We start from the raw sequence: 18,365 nt of genomic DNA on the forward strand, positions 1-18,365 counted from the left end.
CTGAAGGGCTCTGTGCGTGACATGATACAGCATAAATATGGTATGTCCAAAGCTGTAGTGCTATATTAGCTCTTACAATGGTATCCTATTGCTATTTTTTGTCATTATCAAAAGATCATTACTAAGTTCCACATATGCAGCACTTGGATAAAATCCTCTGGCCCCTAGAAACTTATAATTGGACAAAACTATCACCATATGATGAGTAAATATGGGGAAAATATATATAGATATGTCTAAAAGCAAGGCTAGGCATGGTGGCTCACACCTGTAGCCCCAGCAGTTTGGGAGGCTGAGGTGGGTGGATTGCTTGAGCCCAGGAGTTAGAGAACAGCCTGGACAACATGGCGAAACCCTGCCTCTACAAAAAAAAATTAGCTGAGCATGGTGGCATGCACCTGCAGTCCCAGCTACTTGGAGGCTGACATGGGAGGATTGCTTAAGGCTGGGAGGCAGAGATGGCAATGAGCGAAGATTGTGTCACTGAACTCTAACATGAGTGACAAAGCCAGACCCTCTCAAAATAAGTAAATAAATAAATACAATAAAATTAACTTCCCTAGAAGCTGGGGAACCTCATTAGCAGCTCTTCTTTATAGGAAATGACCATCCCAAAAGGGAACTTGATTTTCAAGCTTGTAGAAAGTACCCAGCTCTTTAGATTTACATTTGGTCTAGGGAGCAATGGCTGTATAGCCAGCCAGAGCTGGGTTTGAATTTCTGCTCCACTACTTACTGACTGACTTAGGACAGGCACTTTCCCTCCCTGAACATATGTGCACATCAGAAAAATGGTCATGTCACAATCAGCCTTTCAGGGTAGCTGGCAGAGTAAATAAGATAACAAAGAAAACACCTGTAAAGCACCCAGCTCAGTACCCAGGAAATCAGAGGTGGGTACACAACTTTCCTCTTCTCCCCTCTTTTGAATAACTCATCCATTATTCAAATGGCACCTGCAATAATATGCTAAGTGGAAAACTGGTTCATGAGGAAATTCATACTTGCTATATCCTTTGTAAGTCCATGGGTTGCATCAAGCATTCCTTGATTATGCTCAACACTTAAGGACCAGTGGCCAGACTGTTGTGTATGTGTGTACATATGCATGTGTGTGGGAGGGATATTTGATATTCTTTCTTTTTCAATATTTCTTACCCAATCATGAGTCAGAGCCTCTATGGGATAAAGGCTTCCTAAGATGTAAACGTCCAAGAATTGAGCATTTCTAGGAAATTTCTGAAGCATCCCAAGAAAGTTAGGCTGAGGATGAATTCTCACATCCTACACATGCTCCACAAGTGTAGAATTATTTGATTCTGCTTCAGCGGCAAGGGCAAGGACAGCCTAAGGACAGTCTATTATTCCATGAACTAAACGTGAGCTGACACTGATACCCAGGTCCAGAGGAAACAAGCCAGTGGCCCTATCAAAGACCTCCAGATAGGATTCCTCCAGATAGCAGTGAAAAACTCATTCAGTTGTTTGTCTCAGAGGATTCTGTCTTAGATTTGAAGTCTGTGTGACTGATGAAGGCACAGTGATGGTGGGTCTAGGCAGAGAAGTTGGAAGATGTCACAGAACCTCTCAATTGGGAAAAACTTCCCCCTCTTTCCTCAAATAAGCTCTTGTCCCTCTGGAAAACTCTTAGTTTCCCTTCAAAGCCCTAAAGAAAATGCTGCCTCCTCTAGGAAGCTCTCCAGGACCACTCAGAGTATGGCCCCTGCTTGCTTGCTTTCAGTTACTGCACATATGACCTGGTATCACAGTTACTTGCTGTCTTCTGCCTCCTCCACCAGACTGCATCCTCCTGCATTATCCCCTCTCATATTTCTCATGGTTTGAAATAATATATTTAAAGTATTTGCTAACATTGATTGATCTGTTTTCACTGTAAGAAAACATAGCTCCTAAATGCAGGGACTACGGTCTGCCTTACTGCTCACTATTCTATCCCCAGTACCCAGAACTTTGCCTGGCATCTGGGAAGTGCTCACTAGAGTTCGTTGAATGAATGAATAAATAAATAAATAAATAAAGGGCAGCTCCTTAGGGTTCTGTCTGTTTCTCCAGCACCCGGCATAGTGGCTGGCACAAAGTTGTCAGAGAGGAAAGGTTAAATTAACAAAATTGCTTTTTAAAAAATCATCTTTTGACTAAGCGTGGTGGCTCACGCCTGTAATCCCAGCAGTTTGGGAGGCTGAGGTGGGTGGATCACCTGAGGTCAGAAGTTCGAGACCAGCCTGACCAACATAGAGAAATCCCGTCTCTACTAAAAATACAAAATTAGTTGGGCATGGTGGCACATGCCTGTAATCCCAGCTACTTGGGAGGCTGAGGCAGGAGAATCACTTGAATCTGGGAGGCGGAGGTTGCGGTGAGCTGAGATCACGCCATTGCACTCCAGCCTGGGCTCGAAACTCCATCTCAAAAAAAAAAAAAAATCATCTTTTAAGTTTTAAAAAGTGGTCTATTTTTATGGAAATTGCTATCCGAACCAGGAATGTATAAATATCCTCATTAGCATAGAATTTGGACTGAATAGAAACCTGAAGATGGGCAATGAAGAATTTAAGTAAAAATCAGAGATATATTCTAAGCTGCGAACTGTTCCATGTATTATACTCATAGGCATCCTCTTTAGAGTCCTAGTAAGATGGAAGATGCTAAAAAAAATCTAAAGAATTTGGGAGAGACTCTTGCTTCTGGGAATGACTTCACGTGGTCATAATTTCACTTATCAAAGCCCACATGTTTAAAGCATTCTGCTCTTCATATATTCTCATTGTCATTACATCCCAGTAAGGTAGATCAATCAGGAGCTATACCCATTTTATAGAGAGGAAAACTGAGGCTAGAGGCTATGCAATCTCTGTAAGGTCACAAAGCTAATTAGTAGTGGAGTGCGTTCTAAATCAGGTCAGCTGACTCCAAGTTTAGTAATCTTCCCACTCCCCACTGGTTGAGTGGCAATTATAATTTTCACTTTATTCCAACTACAGTCCCAGGCCAACTCTAAACCTTCGCTGAGGCCTCCAATTACTCTCAACGTCTTCATCTTCAGCATTTAGTATTCCTGGGGCCTCAACTGGTATTGGTAAGAATAGTCTCCTTATAGCATAGTAGTTAGGGGTTGGCTTTAGAGTCAGACAGACATAGGTATGAGGACAAATCCCACTACTGTGATCTTTAGTATGTTTACTTAACCTCCCTGTGCCTCAGTTTCTTCATCTGTGAAACGGGATGATAATAATATATACCTCATATGGTTGTTGTGAAGATTAAATGAAAAAATGGATACAAAGCACTTAGCACAGGTTGTGTTTTACAGCCTCATGTTAAAATGAGAAAAGGTGATTAGCTGAGATGTTAGACACGGACTGTCCCCCCTATTAAGATGCCTTCCATTCATTAAGTCCCTCCCTCATTCCTCCCAAGCTCAGGGCAGGGGTTTTGCAGGAAGAGGTTAATCCAACAAGTGTGGTTTGCCTGTGGTGTGCATGCCTAGCCCCATAAAACCCTCTAAAGAGAAGCAGCTCATTGGCTTGGCTGTCCCTAGCCATTCTGTCCTCTCACAGAGGCTAAGTTAGTGCCAAGCCGAAGCCCTCTGCCCCAGGGAGTCTCTGTGGGTTGAGTGAGGCAACTGTAGTGAGCGAGTCTTGTTCCCACTGATCCCCAGGCTCTAGCTAAGGGTTCTTTCCAGGAGGGAGTCTAGGAGTGCTGAATGGGACAGATGCCTGGACTTCACGCTTGGAAGACACTAAACAGTGTTTGCTGGAACAGGAAGAGGAGTCTCCAGGAGAGACCATAATGTTTGAGATATGCAAGAACAGTGCTTGTGGGCACAGCCTTCCATGATAGATGGAAGAATCCCAGGCATCCAGAGAAGAAAGACATCTGCTCTGAAACAATGAAGAGGCCATGGACTGATCACAGCTCACTCATCAAAAGCTGGTCATGGAGATACCTGAGGGCCAATTAAGTCATTCACCCAAATACCCTCACATCTTCCCAGTGCTGCCTCCTTTGGAGTTTAAGGGAAACCTGATCCTGGAGGGTAAGCATCTCTTTGATCCCTGCTGGCCTCAGCCAAACATCATTTACAGGGAAAGTTTTGAGCCCTCCCCAGAGCAAACGCTTGGGCTAAGCTCCCCCTCTGTGAATTGGAGCCAGGCTAGTTAAATTTTATATGTGAAGTGTGGCAATTCGAGGAATGACCTCCACTTTACAATATCCCCTGTCTCCTTGCCTACCAATAGCAATTGGCCTGAAAGTCTTGGGCTTGGATGGAAACGAAACCACAGGCCTAACCCAGCTCCACCCTAGTAGGCTGGGTAGGTGTAACATGACCTGCTCCTCAACCTGGGCTATGGCAGACAGGTACCCGCCCTGGCACACCTGCCCAGAAGTCTGTTTCTGGTAAGGAGCTAGGTGAGTATTCAATAGCTATGGCCCCAGGATAGGGCACTAAGCTCTCTTTATAAGGGCAGGTTCCCCTGAGATGGAGTTGGGTAGAGGAAGGAGGCAGGGAGAATTTGAATTCAAAAGAAAGAATGAGGTAGCCTAGAAAAGGCTGTTGAGTAGGAAGGAAAGAGTGATGGGATCAGACAAAGGGCATTGGGGTCACTTAGAGGACTTGCACACCCTCCAGGCATTGGGGAAGCAAAGAATTTAAGAGTAGAAGCAGTGCAAATATTGTTTTGGTGGCAATTATAATTTTCCTTGGGCACACCCTATGTGGATCTGAAGTAGGCTCTAGTTGGGGTGGCAGAGGTGGAGGGAGGAGAGGAGGTTATGAACAGTTCCTTCCCTTCACCTTCTCCAGGGCCCAGTGAGCTGTCCAGGACTCAGCCCAGGATCTCACCTGAAGTAAGAGGTCCCTACATGGGTCTATTCTCTGCTCATAAACTGGTTCCTTTTATGACACCACCATACCTACCAGTCATTTTGGCAAAGTGACCTCAAGGACCCAAGTCACATTCCAGGGGGGCTTCAGGGCTGCATTCTGTCATACTGTGGTAGGGGAAAAAGTTTGGGGTCAGCGGGCCTCTGGCTTCCAAGGGGCTCCTGGTGCCCATGGTCTGGTGGGGCAGGAACGGAGGCAGAAGATGCCTCTCTTTTCAGGCCTTGCCCAATTCTTTGCTTTTACCCTAGACCTTTGTGTGCACAGTTGCAGTTGAGGCCCTGGAGGGTACTTGGGGCTCCCTTCGAGCAATATGAGGAAGCAGGAGCATGTTACAGGGTGCAGGTCTGGGCTGCCTGAGATTTGAGGTGGGAGTGGCCACAGCACCAGGCATAGGGCCCAAACTCCAACTTCCCAGGTCTGCGGGAGGCTGAGGGGAAGGAGTGTGTATATGGGGTGAGAATAGTGAGGTGGGAAGCCTCCCCTGCCCACCCCCTTAAAAAAACCCAGAAACCCCAGCCCCCTTTCTCAGGCCGGTGGAATTTCCTAATTCTCCCTTGGAAGTGCAGTTTCCAAGTCAGCTCAGAGAGTCCCAGGGCCAGCTGTGGTTACACTCACTTCCCCTTTATGAAGGAGCCTCTGTGCCTTGCCCTCACCTTACAAGACCATCCCTCACTGTGCATCTCCCCAAATTACCCGGCTCTCCGATTTTTCACCCCTTCAGGGTGAAAAGAGCACCAGGCTTCACTCTCACTTGGAAGGATCCAGCCAGCAGTACGGTCACAAATTCAACGTCCCCTCCCTCCCCCGTTTCATCCTTCCGCCTCCCACCACCTCCTTTCACCCCAGGACGACCCCCGGAGCTTCTGGAACTAGGGTGACCTTGGCAGGGCCGGCCTGAGGCTGCAAGCCCCTCCTCCTTCCACCCTCCTGGTCCCCACAACCCCCGACCCTCACAGCCCGGGCCCCCACGCGCCACAGCCGCAACCATCGAAGTTCAATCAAGTTGCGCTATTGTCTCAGCTCCGTCCAGGTCTCCTGGGCGCCTAAGCTCCTTTCCTTCCCTTTCCACTCCCTAGAGCCCTCCACACACCCACTCCCAGCCCCAAATGCCCATAAGCCAAACGTCCAGGAGCTCGGAGGCTCCGGAGGCGCAGGCACTCCTCTCCCTGGCGGAAAAGCGAGCGCGGCCAAGACCCTCCTTCTTGCGGACCCCACACCCACTGCCCCTGAGACTGCAGCTGCGGCGGAACTGGGGGCTGCGGCTGGGCGGGGGGTGCCACAAGCCCGACGCCCTGCTCTGCGGTCTGGCGGTGAGGCCGGGGGGGTGGGGGCGCTTACCTGCGGGGGAAATTCACCGTTCTTCCGGATCTGGGCAGGGGCAGATGAAGCATCTTCCCCGGCTCAGGCGGCCATTCACCGGGTGGGCACCCAGCGCCCCCCAGGACGGCTCTCGCCCGACACCCGGGGACACCCGAAAAGGTATGAGCTGTGGGCCACGCGGAGGGTCGGAAACCGAACCCTCGCCTGCCCTCCGCTCCCTTTTCTCCCCACCACCCGGGCCTGTACTTACAGCTCCAGCTGTACTTAAAGTGACAGAGCCCCATTTCCCCGCCGCTGACTTCTGTCCCGAGCCCCGGCGGTGCAGTCTGAGAGCGGGCTCTTTAACACCCAGAGCAGGTAGACAAAGAGCCACCGCAGCCTCCTACGTTCCGGTGGCCTCGGAAGCCTGGAGGTGCCAACGGGGCTAGGGGCGCGACCTCCACCTGGGCTGCTCCAGAATTAACCCCTGGGATGCCAGCTGCGGTCCCTTGGGCGCTCTTACTCGCGCCGCACTGGCAGGAGGGGGTGTGACCAGCGAGCCACTTCTCTCTGGGGCACGGGTGGGTAAGGAGTTGGGGAGGCCTGAGCAGAACCTTCTCCATGGAGGGCTTCCTCCCAGCCTCCTCCTGGCTCCTCTCCAGGCTTTTAGAAATTTCTAAAAATCGGAGCATGGGTCAGTGCATTGCCTAAAACAAGGTCCGTGGAGGGGTGTGGTGGGAAACGAAGGTCCGAGAGGGGTACATATTGCCGCAGGTTGGCTCAGGACCCTTCTGCTCATAGCCGGGAGCCAAGTAGGATGGTGCGACCTTCCGATGTCCTAACAACCTCAGGGGGTGGGGCCTAACATCTCTCCAGCATTCAGGAGACCACAGATTAGGTGAGGTGTGCTTGCTGGGGGAAGATTGTGGGAGAGAAACAACAGCTCACGCCACCTAAGGATCTGTGTCTTTATCCACGATGCATTTTCAGCTGACTGGTTAGGAAAAAAACAGTGGGATCCAGTAGCAGGGGCCTCCCATTGGGTTCCTCCCCGCTGAGGTCCGCCTGGTAACTTCAGTCTCCTGGTTCCAGAGAAAGGAGCCCTGTGGGGGAATTAGCCTGCTGCCCTCAGCCTTGCTTCCTCCAGTACTCACTCTTGGCTCCTGGAAGGGGCTAAGTGTCTATGGTTGGGTCCCAATCCCAATGTGAACTGGGCAAACTGGGAAGCCTACATTTTAGAGATGGACAAATTATACCTGCAGTTTCCTTAAGCGACAAAAACAACAGCAGCATTTTTTTTAAGCCCCCTAAAGTGCTGAACTAAGATGACTTGGGACCACAGAGCAGTAGTCTCTAGTGTTTGGGCAGTTCGATGTGACTGAGCCGCACATACAGATCCAGGTCACGTGTGTTCTCTTAAGCCTATCTTTCCAGGCCTCAGTTTTTACAGATGTTAAGGGAGAGGTTTGCACTCCTGAACTCCTCCTCCTCTCTCTCACTGCCTTTAAACAGGTCTGGGTGGTGCTTTGAGTCCTAGGAATAGTCCTTTCCCAAGCCCCCCAGCAATGCAGGCTGCCCCTACTATTTTCGGCCCACAGGTCAATGCACTTTGGGTAACTGGACAGCCCATCTGCGCCTATTACTCTGGCTGCCCAATGCCACTGACCTGGGGCTGCAACTCTGGAGTGAAGAACCACAGTTCTTAGAGGGCAGAAAACCTCAGCAGAGGGACCTCTGTTTCTGGAGAATGGAACAGTTTAAGTTGGAGGAAGGGTCTTTGTTTCTGAGGTTGCATATTGTGGCCAAGTTTTCCAAATATGCTTTGAGATCAAAGGGGAGTAAAGAGCTGCAGTGATCCTAGCACCAATCCCTCAGACTTCCCCCTAGCATGGGGGGCAGACAGATTTTTATTCCCTTTACTCTGTTCTAAGTGGTTTGGGTGGTAAGACTTAGAAAAGATGCACCAGCTCCCAAGCAGACCAGCTCTGAGGGGGAATCAGAGCAAGGCAGATGGTTCTCTCTCACATATTCTACCATTTCATTCCAGGATGATGTCCCTGGCCAAACCCTATCCTGGCTCTCCTGTTCTGGTAATGTCCTGAGCCTCCCATCCTCAGCACCACCCGAAACAGGGTGAGCACAATGAGTTCTCTAGGGAGGCTCTGTCCACGCAGCTGTGCTGGAGCTGGCCTGGGTCATCTGGGGAACAGCTTACAGTGACGTGCCATAAGGGATTCTCTTTAGCCTCAGCCAGCATGGAATCCTGAGTAAAATGACTTTGTCTCAGCCAAAGGAATGTCATCAGCAGGGGATGTTTTTCTCCAGATCTAGCTGTAAGCTTTCCATAAGGTTTCCTCCTTTGTGGTTTTCTCAGCAGGGAGGGCCTGGAAGGAGGGAGATCTGAGGCCTGAAAGGGGTAGATACAGGGGTTTACTTGGAGGGACAGGGGTCTTGTGCATGGAGCTGAGCTGTTCCTGAACATCCCCTTGCAGCCCCCCAGAGACCATGTGGCTCCATCCGTCATCCTCATACCTGGAGGCCTGCCCACCCTTCCTTCCACCCTCCTCCCCGTGTGTCTCACCTCACACAGGGACTGGAGGAGCAAACCATGAAGAGAACAAGTCTCAGCCAGTAGCTCAGCTCAGGGGAGAGGCTCTCAGCTGAGTCCCCACTGAGCATTCTAGGGTATAGGGTCTCTAAATCACCTCCTTCTTGGGATTGATTCCTGAGCTGCCAGAACCCAACAGAAGGCAAGGTTCCTGCTATAAGTTCCTCTTTCCTTCTTGATGAGGAGGGTAAGTCCCACAGTAGTGTCTACCTTACTGCTTCGTGGAGGTTATGGTGGGCTTTTATAGGGGAAGGAGCAGGATCCCAGAAGCGTTGCTACTTAAATAAGTAATATGCAAATTAGCACCTGCTATTTTCAGCCCACAGGTCAAGGCACTTTGGGTAATTGGCAGCAGCACTGAAGAGAAATGCTGTCTGGGAGTTTTTTGTGAAAATATGAAAACACAGCCTCCCCTGTCAATGGGGAGCTTCTGCACTTGAAGGCGCCCTGACCTTGCCTGTCATGAGGATGTGGCAGAGTGGAAGGGATATGGTGGCACGGTTGCCTTGACTACAGTGGGGGTGGAGGGTGAGGGACGGGCAATGCAGGGGTGACTCTGAGCATGACTGTAGCCTGGGGCGCAGGGAGTGGGGGACAGCTGAGGGACACATGGTAGAGCGGGATGACACCTGCTGAAAGGGAGCTGGGAGTCAGGCACTTGTCCAGAAAGAAAACCCAGCCAAAGAGGGAGAGAGGAAGAAGGCCTGTCTATCTCACATAGGCTTCCTCTGTGCTCCTGTGGGGCTTCTCTTCAAAGAGCCCTTAGGAGCCATGATCTCATTTGTCTCCTGTGCCAGCACTCTCACAGCAGTTCTTTACAAGGGGGAAACTGAGGCATAGAAAGTCCAGGAACTGTCCAAAGCAGAGGGCAGAATGCAGGCTAATATGCATGAGGTCCCACAGCCAGATTCCTGGGAGGGGGTAATTCCCTCTTCTTTCCCATACCTTCCCCACCTCAAAGGATCTCTGGAGTCACCTTGGCTGAGGCCCAAGGTTCTTTTGGCTGAAGTTTCATTTCCAACAGAGACATAGAAAGATAGTTTATGGGAGGCTCTCCTTGTCTCCCAGACAATAATCTCAGAGGTTGATGTGGTTGGTTAGAATGGGGTAAGAAAAAAAGGGAAAGACTTGAGAGGTAGTTTGGTGTGCTCTGAATTCCAGTGTCACTTGCCTGAGGGTTTCTGGGTTCCAGGGTCACCTATCTGGGGCCTGATCACATACCCGATTTCCTGGTGAGCCCCAGAAATGAGACCCTTGAGAGGATTACGGTCCCAAGGTAGGTATCCACAACTCTGTCCACTGACCTGCCCTCATGTCTTCTCATTCTCATCAATCATAAGGCTATTTCATTCCTCAGATGGAAAAGCCTGTCCTTGCACAAGTTTTGGCCAGTTAGAGAATATCCCTCTGGGCCTGTGGGTGATGGCTGGGCCTGTGACTCCTCTGCATCCTAGCCAGGCCTAGTTGATAGCATAGTGGCAGAAGCAGGACAATGGGCATTTTACAGCAGAGTGACTAAAAAGAGAAAGAATTAAACCAGAATGGAGGGGCAGAGAAAGGAAAGAGAAAGGAATTGGGAGAGGGACTTCAGTGAATTAACCCTTTCCATACTGTGGCAGGATCAATGGGGAATTACCTGGCCACATCCTTAATCCCAGCTTTCAAAAACCTACTCCCAGATCCCCCAGTGACCCTACTAAATCCTGAGGGAATCATCTGTCGTGACCTTGACAGATGTCTATGAAAATAATTTCCAGTCTCTGTGTAGGAGAAGTTTTCAAAGCATTTTCACATCTAGGAGTTTATTCTATTTTCAAATAACTTAGTGATCTAAGGTGAGGCAGGTATTATTATACTTGCTTTAGAACATTAACAGCAAGAAAGATTAATAATAGAGTGGCCTAGTTTGGCCACAGGTTTAGAAGCCACAGTGACATTGGGTCCGGGTCCAGGCAATGGATTTCTTTACCACTAGCAATGCCTGTGTCTTCCAGAGTTCTTCATGCATGAATGTGGGGCACTTCTCTCCTTTCCTAGACCAGCATGGCTGCTGTCTTTCCTCCTCAACCTCCAGGCCCTTCCTGCAGAAAATGCCAGGTACCCTGGATCAGACCCAGTTCATGTGGTCAGAAAATCCAGAACGTCTGAGCCAAAAAGGACTTTAGAGAGCATCTAGTTCAAACCCCTCATTTTCACAGAGGAGAAAATTAGGCCCAGACAGGGCAAGTGACCAGCTCAAGATCCTTCCACACAACCCAGGTGTCTTGATTTCTGGGGCAGGCTTCTTTTCACCAGTCAATGGCACCACTTCTTGCCAACTCCCTCCCTGGTGTGGGGCTCAGATTGACAGGTGTGGAAGGTAGATGGGAGAGTTTGAACTGGGGGCACTGGGGGTCAGCAGATGCACAGTGGAGTGTTCCAGAGCTCAGCCCTAATCCCAGCTGAGATTTCTCTGGAGCAGCAAATCAGACAGCTGGAGGAAGGGGTCCTGCTCCCAGCTGTGTTACTGTTCAACAAATATTTATATAACCTTCGAGGAGACCTGCCTTTCTCACCACCCCCACAGCTGGGAGGGGCAGGAGAGAGAGTAGACCCTCCAGATCTTGTATAGTGGGCTACCGTCTCAGTAGTCCTAGCTGATTATCTTGCTTCCAGTATCCCAACACATCAGTGGCTTTGTGTGCTTCTGAGAACATGGGACAGAGGACCATAGGAAGGGGTAGGGGAGAGGGGCTGCCTCTCCAGTAAGGGCCTGATGGACCCTCACCTGGGGTCACTGGGCAGATGCCAGGGTGTGTGTGTGTGTGTGAGTGTGTGTGTGTGTATGTGTGTGTACAAACCCTCCACCTCAAGAGGCCAGGAGCAATCATTTCAGATCAGCTTAAGCACCCATGCCACTGCACTCCAGTGGTTCTCCATTGCTAATTTGGATCCCAAATCTCTGGGAAACAGAAATGAAACCTCATACAATGTATTGAGAAAGTACTGTAAATGATCTTCTTCTTCTTCTTCTTCTTCTTCTTCTTCTTCTTCTTCTTCTTCTCTTCTTCTTCTTCTTCTTCTTCTTCTTCTTCTTCTTCTTCTTCTTCTTCTTCTTCTTCTTCTTCTTCCTCTTCTCCTTCCTCCTCCTCCTCTTCCTCCTCTTCTTCTTCTTCCTCTTATTCTTCTCCTTCTCCCTTTTCTTCTCTTTCTCCTTCCTCCTCCTCCTCCTCTTCCTCTTCCTCCTCTTCTTCTTCTTCCTCTTCTTCTTCTTTTTTTCTTTTTTGAGACAGGGTCTTGCTCTGTCACCCAGGCTGGAGTGCAGTGGCATGAACACGGCTCACTCCAGCCTCAATCTCCAATCACTCAAGCGATCCTCCCACCTCAGCCTCCCGAGTTGCTGGGACCACAGGTGCAAGCCATCATAACCAGCTAATTTTTAAATGTTTTGTACAGAAGGGGTCTCGCTGTGTTGCCCAGGCTGGTCTCAAACTCCTGGGCTCAAGCAATCTACCCGCCTAAGCCTTCCAAAGGACTAGGATGACAGGTGTGAGCCATCACGCCTGGCCAGTGTTATCTTCTTTAATCCTCAAAACCTTCTCCCCACCTCCACTTCTACCCCTGGTGTGAGCCACCATCCGTTCTCACCTAGCTAACTGCAGCAGTCTCCCTTCCATGCTTCCTGGTTCCCCTGGTATCCCTGTGGTCTGCTCTCCTCATAGTAGCCAGACAGACCCTTTGCAAAACATGTTGGATCACATCATCCCTCTCCCTGAAGTCCTCCAGTGGCTTCCTCTCTCTTGGAAGAAAAGCCAAAGTCCTCGGCATGGCACACATGGCCTCTGGCTACCTGTGACCTCATTTCTGGCCACTCGCCCCCTTGCTAACTCTGCTTCAGCCACACTGACCTCCCTGCAGTTCCTTGAACTTATGCCGATTCCTGCCTCTGGGCTTTTGCATATACTCTTCTGTCTGCCTGGACAGCTCTCTCCCCAGTTATCTGCATAGTTTATCAAAGAAGCCTTCCCTGACTACCCACTCTCAAATACCCGCTATCCCATCACTCTCTGCCCCTTACCCTGCTTTATTTTTCCTTATGACACACAGCACCACCTAACCTATTGCACATTTATTTGTTGGCTTGTTTGCCATTTCTTTTTCTCTCTTTTTTTAATTTAATAAAATTTTTTTAAAATACAGAAGGCTTCACAAATTTGGGTGTCATCCTTGTACATGCTAATCTTCTCTGTATTGTTCCAATTTTAGTATACGTGCTGCCAAAGCAAGCACTGCCATTTCTTTCTTTCTTTCTTTCTTTTTTTTTTTTTTGAGAAGGAGTCTCGCTCTGTCGCCCAGGCTGGAGTGCAGTGGCGCGATCTCAGCTCACTGAAAGCTCTGCCTCCCGGGTTCATGCCATTCTCCTGCCTCAGCCTCCCGAGTAGCTGGGGCTACAGGCACACACCACCATGCCCAGCTAATTTTTTGTATTTTTAGTAGAGACGGGGTTTCACCATGTTGGCCAGGATGGTCTCGATCTCCTGACCTCGTGATCCGCCCGCCTTGGCCTCCCAAAGTGCTGGGATTACAAGCATGAGCCACCGCGCCTGGCCCTGCCATTTCTTTTTTGTTTTGTTTTTTGAGACAGAGTCTTGCTCTGTTGCCCAGGCTGGAGTACAGTGGTGTGATCTCGGCTCACTGCAACCTCCGCCTCCTGGGTTCAAGTGATTCTCATGTCTCAGCCTCCTGAAGAGCTGGGATTACAGGCACGTGCCACCATGCCCAGCTAATTTTTGTATTTTTAGTAGAGACAGGGTTTCGCCATGTTGGCCAGGCTGGTTTTGAACTCCTGACCTCAAGTGATCCACCCGCCTCGGCCTCCCAAAGTGCTGGGACTACAGGCATGACCCACCACACCCAGCCATTTCTTTTCATACATGAGTTTAAGAGCAATGCCTATTTTTCCTCCTGCCACATCTGCAGTGTCTGGTATATATTAGGTGGTCTACAAGTGTTTATCGAATGTATGAGCAAATATCACAAGGTGGGGATTCCTTTCAGATAATGACACTGAAGCACGAAGAGGCTAAGTAATGCACATAGGTAGTGAGTAGCAAACCGAAAATTATACCAGACCAGTTGGGCTCCAGAATGTTCCACCTACTTTGCTACTCTGCTTCCCAAGATCAGGAAACTAACCACAAGGACTTGTGGAGATATAAGAGATGGTATAAGCCAGCCATGGTGACTCATGCCTGTAATCCCAGCACTTTGGGAGGCCAAGGTGGGTGGATAGCTTGAGCCCAGGAGTTCGAGACCAGCCTGGGCAGCATAGTAAAACGCTGCCTCTACCAAAATTTAAAAAAAAAATACAAAAATTAGTGTGTATTTTAAAATTTAAGAATTAACCTGTATTACATTTTAAACTTAGCATGGATTAAAAATAGCATGGTGGCACTTGCCTGTAGTCCCAGCTACTTGGGAGGCTGAGGTGGGAAGATTGCTTGTGCCCAAGAAGTCAAGGCTGCAGTGAACCATGATTGTGCCACTGCACTCCAGCCTGGGTGACAGAGTGATGCTTGTCTCAGAAAAAAAAAAAAAAAGAGAGAGAGAGAGATTGTATAGCTGTTGCCTTCCAAACTTCAGGGGTATCTGATCAGAGCTGGGAAGGGTGAGATCTCTTAGATGGAACCTCACACAGGGAGCAAAGAGCTCCCTTGTATTTTCCCTGGCTAAATCCAGAAAACAGGGAACATGGGAGGAAAGTTCACTCCAGCATGGACACAGGGCAGCTGGCTATCCCCCAGGGCCCCTCTGTGGAGGCTCTCTGTGGCTTGGAAAGGGGCAGTGACAGCCAGATGATAAGCTCTGTCCCTGATCTTCTAATAACACTCAGCAGAATGTCAGCAGTCCTGGGAACCCCAGCTGCTGCAAGTCCCACCACCTGAAATTGCCCATATGGCCATGTATGTGTAGATAGTGTCATTCCTGAACTGCCCTTTGTCATCAAACCCACAGGGGCCAAGACAGAAGCCAGACTTCAAAGTAGAGGAAGAATGAGAGATTGAGGCTGGGTAGAGGGGCTGGAAGAGGGTGAGCAGTCAAAGAGGGCAGGGACTAGGTCAGAGATTTGTTCCTGTCTCCCAAGCTGGAGATGCCCCACAAGAAAGAGACAAGGCACGACACAGACCCCTTTCAGTAGGAGCTGGCCAAAGGAGAAGGGGGGTACGCTGGTGAGAATACACTCGCCCTGCTCTGGGTCACCCCCCACCCTCAGGCTGAGCACAAAGTCACTCATCTTTCTCTGGAGAGGTCCCTCCATCTCTCAGACACTCTCCGTGCCTGTCTGGTTGCCGCACACCCCCTGCACATCGGCGGGCCTGTGTCCTCAAACAGTCGATCTTGTGCACACGCAGCCTCTTTATATCCAGCCACCTCTCACACACATGTTTGGATGGGTCTCACACAGTATCTGTCTGTCTCTCATTTCCACCGCTTGACGTGCACATCACGAACGTGCTGACTCTGTTTTTCTGCCGTGTCAGCCTCTCCTACCTTGTCTCTCCGAGATCCTGCCCTGCATATTCAGAGTGTTGATCTGCCTCCAAGGTAGCTGTGTGCTTTCAGTCTCTATGGGCCTGACTCTTTCCTCTGGCCTGCTTTGCAAATCTATACTTTTATGCCTTTTCCTGTGCTTGTTCCACTGTCACACTGATACATAGATGACCACCATTCAGCATCTTTGGACCTCCAACCCTGGACACTTCAGCAGGTAAGTCCCTCTGCCTGGCCTGCTGGCCTTTCTTCAGCTGCAGTGAATGGCCTTTTACTGCATGGCCAGAGACATCTGATAGCCCAGAGGCCAGAGCTGGCCCCTCATGAACATCCTGGGACAGCTCAGCCTTTGAGCTGCAGTCAAACAAGGACTTGTATTCACCGAGGCTTGGGTTGCTCCTTCTGCCCTTGGACCAGAATTCCTGACTGTGGCCACTTTGTGGCTCCCCAAAGCAAGACTCTATCCTGGAGGATGGAGAGGTCATGTAAGGGCATTCCAGGAGGGGGTCTCTAACAATGGTTCATTGGTCAGTCGACAGCATGGCCTGAGAACCTACACTGCTAGGTGTTGAGGGGAAACAGAGAGAGAGAAGACAGAGTCTCTGTCCTTGGGAAGCTCCTATTCCAGTGGAAGGCCTGTGATCCCTGCCCCTGACATGCTCACAGGCTTCAGGGACACAAGGGCTGCACACAGAGGGAAAGGCTTCAGGGAGCACATGGTGAGGCAGTAGGTGTACTGGAACGTGCACAGAATGTCAGAGGCAGAGGCCTGGGTTCTGTTCTGGTGGGGCCACTTATGTGATCCTCCCAAGCCAGTTAATCTGAGTTCCAATTTCTTCACTTGTAAATTGGAGGGGAGAGGAATATCTAATTCACAGTGTTGTTAACATTAAATAAGATAACGCCATATTAGTGTGTGCAAACCATGCATGCTATGCAATTGCGAGAGAATCATAAAAGTGCAAATTACTTGCAGTATGAATTATGCACACAAGTTCCAGGACAACCCGGAGTCCAGTGTGATGAATCAGGAAAGGAGGGAGGGGATTTTGCAAAGATGGGTGGGCAACTGGACATCACCACCCAGGCGGAATAGTTGGCCATAGATGATGGCCTTTATAGCTTTGGTTTTCTAGGAGCAACCAAGAGAAGGGATGGGGGTAACATTTACTGACACCTGCTGCATGCCAAGTGTTATTGTTATTTTATTATTATTTTTTTAAGACAGAGTCTTGCTCTGTCGCCCAGGCTGGAGTGCAGTGGCACGATCTCGGCTCACTGCAAGCCCCGCTTCCCGGGTTCATGCCATTCTCTGGCCTCAGCCTCCCGAGTAGCTGGGACTACAGGTGCCCACCACCACACCTGGCTAATTTTTTGTATTTTTAGTAGAGACGGGGTTTCACCGTGTTAGCCAGGATGGTCTCGATCTCCTTACCTAGTGATCTGCCCACCTCAGCCTCCCGAAGTGCTGGGATTACAGGTGTGAGCCACCGCACCCAGCCACCAAGTGTTATTTTTTAAGATGGAGTCCGATCTCGGCTCACTGCAACCTCCACCTCCCAGGTTCAAGTAATTCTCGTGCCTCAGCCTCCCAAGTAGCTGGGACTACAGGAGCCTGCCACCACGCCCAGCTAATTTTTGTATTTTTAGTAGAGATGGGGTTTCACCATGTTGGCCAGGCTGGTCTCGAACTCCCGACCTCAAGTAATCCGCCTTGGCCTCCCAAAGTGTTGGGATTACAGGTGTGAGCCACTGTGCCGGCCACCAAATGTATTACATACACTATATTTCACTACATACTAAGAACAATCCTATTGCCATATTTGTATTCTCGCTTAAAATAGATAAACAGCTTTCCCAAAGACTCAGAGCTGGGATCTGAATACCAGGCCTGTCATACTTCCAAACTTGTGTTCGTTCTGTAATATCAGACTACATGGAATTTCCAGGCACCACACAAGCTCAGCTGGCTTATCACAGAACATAGGGAGAAGGTTGACAATTAAAGAGGGGAGACAGTGGACAGGTAGACAGGTGGGCAGAGCTGGTGGGGGAAAAGCCAAGCTCATCTCAACAGCTTCCTTGATCCTTACCCATCCTGATTGTCAACCAAATTGCACGTCATCGCACTAGGTGAAAACTCCAGCAGCTCAATTGTAGGTTACTAGGACACACTAGAGGGAGGAGCACTCCTTAGCTAGCATTAGTTGCCATAGCAACTAGAATACATCCAGCAGCCCCTCTGGAATACCTGGCTTACTCCAACCTTTCACCAACCCTGCTGGGTTTGAACAGACACTGTTATCCAGATTAACGCTGCACAGACTGAGGGGTGCTGCCCACTATTTTAAGAATTAAGGAGGCTGGGTGCAGCGTCTCACACCTGTAATCTTAGCATTTTGGGAAGTCCAGGGGGCATTGGGGATTGCTTGAGCCCAGGAGTTTGAGATCAGCCTGGGCAACATAGTGAGACCCTGTCTCTACAGATTTCTTTTTTTTTTTTGAGATGGAGTTTCGCTCTTCTTGCCCAGGCTGGAGTGTAATGGCATGATCTCAGCTCACTGCAAGCTCCACATTCCAGGTACAAGTGATTCTCCTACCTCAGCCTCCCAAGGAGCTGGGATTACAGGAGGCTGCCACCACACCAGGCTAATTTTTTTGTATTTTTAGTAGAGGCAGGGTTTCAACATGTTGGCCAGGCTGGTCTCGAACTCCTGACCTCAGGTGATCCACCTGCCTCGGCCTCCCAAAGTGCTGGGATTACAGGCATGAGCCACCGCACCTGGACTTCTACAGAAAAATTTAAATACTAGCCAAGTGTGGTGATGTGTGCCTGTAGTCCCAGCTACTCAGGAGGCTGAGGTGGGAGGATCATGTGAGCCTAGGAGGTAGAGGCTGCCATGAGCCGTGATTACACCACTGAACTCTAGCCTGTGCAACAGAGTGAGATCCTGTCTCAAAACCAAAAAAAAAAGAAAAAGAGTGTTTTGAGAGCCAGGGTTCACATCTGACCCAGGAATC

At 49.6% G+C, this 18,365-nt stretch overlaps 1 protein-coding gene and 1 pseudogene across 5 annotated transcripts in view; both read right to left on the reverse strand.

The window, feature by feature from the left end:
• NAV1 (neuron navigator 1) overlaps positions 1 to 18,365 on the reverse strand; it is a 283,952-nt gene that overhangs the window by 75,468 nt on the left and 190,119 nt on the right. Inside the window, exon 1 of one of the 5 annotated variants that reach the window (XM_032136974.2) lies at positions 6,245 to 6,482. The exons of the other annotated variants lie outside the window; for them this stretch is intronic. Within the exon in view, the coding sequence (XP_031992865.1) occupies positions 6,245 to 6,297 (53 nt within the window). The 5' untranslated portion in view covers positions 6,298 to 6,482. Of the gene's footprint in view, positions 1 to 6,244; positions 6,483 to 18,365 lie in introns of those variants that run through there. 5 annotated transcript variants of the gene reach the window in all.
• Positions 12,983 to 13,082, reverse strand: LOC116458216 (U6 spliceosomal RNA; annotated as a pseudogene).

The sequence above is a fragment of the Hylobates moloch genome, unplaced genomic scaffold (assembly GCF_009828535.3).
Source record: "Hylobates moloch isolate HMO894 unplaced genomic scaffold, HMol_V3 SCAFFOLD_18, whole genome shotgun sequence".
Classification (NCBI taxonomy): domain Eukaryota; kingdom Metazoa; phylum Chordata; class Mammalia; order Primates; family Hylobatidae; genus Hylobates; species Hylobates moloch.